This window comes from Bombina bombina, chromosome 2 (assembly GCF_027579735.1).
Source record: "Bombina bombina isolate aBomBom1 chromosome 2, aBomBom1.pri, whole genome shotgun sequence".
Classification (NCBI taxonomy): Eukaryota; Metazoa; Chordata; class Amphibia; order Anura; family Bombinatoridae; genus Bombina; species Bombina bombina.
The window spans coordinates 435,185,609-435,191,223 of NC_069500.1; the positions used below are offsets into that span (position 1 = coordinate 435,185,609).

Genomic DNA, 5,615 nt, shown 5'->3' on the forward strand with positions numbered 1-5,615 from the left:
CTGGTTAACGAGCTTCCTACTTCTTATATCCCTCTTCAAAAATGGACCAGACAGGGGTGCCCTCTCTCACCTTTTTTTTTTTTAACTTCGCAATTGAACCTTTGACGATTCTCCTTAGAAAAGATCTAGAAGGAATACAAATTGGACAAACTAAAATCAAATTGGCCCCGTACACAGACGTTTTGCGGATCTTTCTCCAAGATTTAAAAAAAAAAAAAAAAGTATTCCAACCATCTTACAAATTTTGGATGACTTCAGCTCTTTTTCTGGGTACAAGATCAACCATACTAAATCTGAAATATTATGGCTTTATTAACACAAAGATAGCTTACAAAAGATACCCTTCTCAGAGGTGAGCCCCTATATTAGATATCTTGGTGCTAAAGTTAGCAAAGATCCAAATGAATGGTATATCTTGAATTATACACCCCTGTGGGCAGAAATTAAAAAAGGATTTATCTAACTGGTCAAAATTTGCTCTCTCACTGTCAGGTAAAGTTCACCTGATAAAAATGATGATATTCCCAAAAATTCTCTATTTAATTTATTTATCACTAAGAAAGACTATACATTCTTCAGACAGATCTGTTTAGAATTTCTATGGAACAAAAATAGGAAAGTGTTGGCCTTTAATAGGCTAACATTTCCTAGAGACAAAGGTGGACTGTCTCTCCCCGATTTAGAAGTATATAATCTGGTTTGCATAGGGAAGTTTGCTCTTGACTGGATCACAGATTCCGAATATTATACGCCCCTGATTATAGACCAAAAATTGCTAAACCTTACTCATTAAAAGCATTATTACATCTTAACAAGAATAATCTCCCCCAAAAAAATAAAAACACAATTACCACAAAAAATATTATTATTGCATGGTTTAAAATATGCAAGTGTCTGGGGATTGACTCCTCCTTTTCTAAATTATTGCCTATTGTGGGAAATTCGGAATTCCCTTATGGTCTTAATTCTAGAATTTTCAAAAGTTGGGAAGAAAAGGGTTTGATATATTTGTCACAATTGCAAGACAGTAATAGAAGATGTAAAGCTTTTGTTGATCTACAAAGGGAATATATATACTATCTCCATAACATGGAGAAAATCGGTGTGCCCCTGCTTGGCATCAGCAGGGAGAGGCCTGGGGTTGTGAGTCTTGTGATGACCCGTGGGGTATAGAGGGGAGCGCTGACCGCTCTCCTTCTGGAGTCATTGCGCTGGGATAAAGAATCTACAATGAATGCAGTAACATAAAGCCTGGCTCGCACCCCTATGAGGGATTTAAACATGGAGAAGCACTCACAAGGAAATGCAGCAAACACAATAAAAACCGCTTCTAGTCATAGTGGCGATGTGGACACATGGAAAACATTTCTTTATGCCAGGGAACAGTTGCAGGGAACAGTAGAGAACAAAATGGAACAGGAAACCCCAATATGACATCAGGGAGATGTGCAAACAAACAATTTAATGTGCAGAATTGGTTACAAGACTTAAATTCTGGTGAGTTTGATCTATCTCAGGACTACTTTGAAAAAGCAGATCTATGGACTAAAGAATTTATTTCTAGAGAGGTGTCTGAAGAAGATTTAGCAGGTGGATTAAGTGAGAAGGTAAACTGACAAATGCAAGAAAACACGGGATCTGTTGGTTGTGAATCACCACTACTTGTGCAATCTGACTGTGGATGTGCCATGGAAAACTTAGATCCACCTGGTGCCACATACTCTGAAATTGGAGATCGTACCTGTAGCCGAGGGTGTCACCATTTCTCTTCATACCAGCAGAGGCCATTGGATGGGGAGGGAGAATATTTAGGCTCTGATAGACCATTTGAAACAGAGGATGATTCTTTGAAAGTAACTAGTGGAAGAAAGGGAGGTAGTAGGGGGAAAAATCGTATAAGTACAAAGGAGGAGATCAGAAGGGATGGCCGCAGTCCTCATTCTGTTGGTGGAAAGCACAAAACTGGACGTAAAAAGGGCCAGGGTGAAGATAGACAACCGCTGAAAACCATGCTTCCACAGTTCTTGGTCCATGCTTCTACATTTTTTGTCAACTTTCTTATAGGTCTTGTGCATTGGATTGGTGAGAATGTTGAAACATTGGGCACACTTTTGTACATCAAGGTGTGGCTCCCAGCTCATGATCTAGGCCATTTAAAAATACAAATGCAGTCTTTTGGTCAATGGACACAACATTTTGCTAAAAAATCCTGGATATTGACTTGTTCTTTTGGACTGTGGCTTCTCCGTATGCTAAAAATGTTGCGTGCCGTACTCTTCCTGATTTTTATGCTTGCAGTGGGCTGTGCTCAGCTTTGTTGGCAGTACATAAAGAGAGCATTGAGCAGAGTGGGAGGGGACAGTAAATGGGGAACACAGATCATGTTGACACTGCAGAGGATATGGGTGATGGCAACAAAAAACAGGACTTGTAGTATTCTTTTAAATCAACTTAAGAAATGGACAGCAAAAATAAGGACAGATAAAGGGAGATCTTGGACATCAGCAGGGTCTACAAGTACAAGATCTAACAGATATCAGCCAGGGGAGGAAGTGGAGCGTCTGCTGACTATGGCTGATATACCAGAAGAAGAGTTAAATCCATTTCAGGTGTTGGGTGTAGAAATGAATGCTTCTGAGGCAGAACTCAAAAAGGCATATCGACAGCTGGCTGTGCTTGTTCATCCAGACAAGAATAATCACCCCCGAGCAGAAGAAGCCTTTAAGGTTTTGAGAGCTGCATGGGATACAGTGAGCAATCCAGAAAAGCGCAAAGAGTATGAAATGAAGCGGATGTCAGAAACCGAGCTGGCAAAGTCTGTGAATGAGTTCCTTACAAAGCTGCAGGATGACCTGAAGGAGGCCATGAACAGCATGATGTGTAGCAAATGTCAGGGGAAACACAGGAGGTTTGAAATGGACAGGGACCCTGCAAATGCCCGTTACTGTGCTGAATGTGGAAAGATGCATCCAGCAGAAGAGGGTGACTTCTGGGCTGAGTCCAGCATGCTTGGGTTTAAAATCACTTACTTTGCAATGATGCAAGGCAAAGTGTTTGACATTACAGAATGGGCTGGATGCCAGCAAGTGAGGATCTCTCCGGATACTCATCGTGTTCCTTATCACATCTAATTTGGTTCCAGAAATACCACAAACCCAGGACGACAAAGGGCTCCCCCAGAAAGCAGTCCAACATCTGTTGCTGATCTGCAAAATCTCTTGAACAGAATATTCCAAGGTTCTCCAGGTCCAATGCCAGGTCCAATGCCCAATGGGAACATCTTTAATTCACCCCAGCCTTCTTCACAAGGAGCTCAGTCTTCTCCTGGACCAGCTAAAACTCAAACTGCACCCAGGAGTGATACAAAGCCCAAAAGGAAAAAGAAATTGAAACGTCCTTTACAAAGATGAACAAGGACTTGCCCAAATGCTTAAAACTAATCTATGTGCAGGCCAGAGTGAGAGGGATATAACATCTCTAATTCATAACCTGGAGACTGCTAGCTTGTCTCATGTCCACTGCAGAATGCAGGCTAGAACAAAGTTGCCAAGGGCTTTCAGAAACCGGTTTAAGTCTGTTGTTTTTATGTTTTTGTTGTGTATGACTAATTTTATCTCTAAAGTTTTATCCTCATTGTTATATAGGGCACTGCATTGCAACCCCTAAAATAAGATTTCTTTTTTTTTCTGACAGTAATTTTGTCTTTTCCATTATACCAAAGATATATTCAGTAATGGGTATATGGGAATACCTCTGTGCATGCTAGGTCACCAAGCTGGTGTGCCAGGGAATTCTCGAATGTAAGCAAACAGTACAATTTAAGGTCTAAACTTGGTATAATTATGTAATATTACTACTGTGCTACTGGATGTGGTGTAATGGAAGTGAAGGTTATACCATTAATGTTTTTATTAGAATTTTTAAGTGTTGGACAAAGTAAAAATAGCAAAAGGGCAAAAAAAAAAAAAACATGGAGAAAATCACATACAAAAATTTTTAAAAAATAAAATGTATGTTACACGTTACATGGAATCGAAATGGGATAAAAGAACATCAAGTTCTTGTAGCAAGTGCAATCTACCTGCAGTGGATACACATCATTACTTTTGAAAATGTCCTAAAATCCAAAAATTTTGGAATAAAATCAATTTCTGGTTTGGAAAAGAGTAAACAATCCTTTAAGATACATGAGGAACATATATTTTTATTATCTAGTTGTGCAAATGAAAAAATTAACAACAATTTTCTTAATATTTTAATTTTTAACAGGAAGGAATTTGATTTTGAAACAATGGACTTCCAAGAAAAGTCCCAAATTAGGGGAGTTTAAGCAATTACTACAAAACCAGATGACACTTGATCTTTATGATACTGTCATTGATTCTGAAAATAGAATTAGATTTTTTTTTTTTCTCTAAATGGTTGCCGTTGATCAGCTCCCTACCTAAGGAAACACAAATTCAAATGATGTTTCCTTTTCGAGGTTCGATTTTCCTAGAGGAGACAATGCTAAGAGGAGACTTACCTAGCTTGTTTGATCGGGGGATTTGTCTTGGATTGTCTGTTTTCTTGTTTGTTTTGTTTTTTGTTGCTAGAATTGCTTTTCGAATTTAAAATAGCTATGTAACTATTAGTTATATTGTAGCTATCTTAGGGTTTATTTTATAGGTAAGTATTTAGTTTTAAATAGGAATAATTTATTTAATTGTAGTAATTTTATTTCGATTTATTTAAATAATATTTAAGTTAGGGGGGTGTTAGGGTTAGACTTAGATTTTGGGGTTAATAAATTTAATATAGTTGCGGCGACGTTGGGGGCGGCAGATTAGGGGTTAATAAATGTAGGTAGGTGTCGGCGATGTTAGGGATGGCAGATTATGGGTTAATAAAATGTAACTAATGTTTGCGAGGCGGGAGTGCGGCGGTTTAGAGATTAATATATTTATTGAAGTGACAGCGATGTCCGCTCGGCAGATTAGGGGTTAAAAAATGTATTTAAGTGTTTGCGATGTGGGAGGGGCCTCGGTTTAGGGGTGAATAGGTAGTTTATGGGTGTTAGTGTACTTTTTAGCACTTTAGTTAAGAGTTTTATGTTACGGTGTTAGCCCATAAAACTCTTAACTACTGACTTTTAAATGCGGTAGGAGTGTTGACAGGAGAGGGTGTACCGCTCATTTTTTCCAAGACTCGTAATACCAGCGTTAGGCAAATTCCATTAAAAAGATAGGATACGCAATTTACATAAGTGGATTTGCGGTATGCTCGAGTCGCGGAAAAAAAGTGAGCGGTACACCTGTACCTGCCAGACTTGTAATACCAGCGGGCGTTAAAAAGCAGCATTGGGACCTCTCAACGCTGCTTTTTAAGGCTAACGCAAGACTCGTAATCTAGGCGTATGTGATTCACAGTAATGTATATAGAGGAACAAATTGCTTTATCAATGTGCTCATATCATTAACATTATCACTCAAATTACTTTATAACTAAATCTATCATTGATATAATAAATAAGACCGGTTTCCTAATTACTCCCTTGTATTGTATTAGGGATCAATTTGAGAGTATTTAGTTTTTAGTGAACATACTAAGTCAGAGTATTGTTTATGAAACTTCAC

At 38.5% G+C, this 5,615-nt stretch overlaps 1 protein-coding gene across 1 annotated transcript; it reads left to right on the forward strand.

The window, feature by feature from the left end:
- The first annotated feature begins 1,108 nt into the window (after positions 1 to 1,108).
- LOC128647809 (dnaJ homolog subfamily C member 14-like) lies at positions 1,109 to 3,959 on the forward strand. Its single transcript, XM_053700529.1, has one exon. The coding sequence runs from the start codon at positions 1,620 to 1,622 to the stop codon at positions 3,129 to 3,131; it is 1,512 nt and encodes a 503-aa protein (XP_053556504.1). The 5' UTR covers positions 1,109 to 1,619; the 3' UTR covers positions 3,132 to 3,959.
- Positions 3,960 to 5,615: the final 1,656 nt, after the last annotated feature.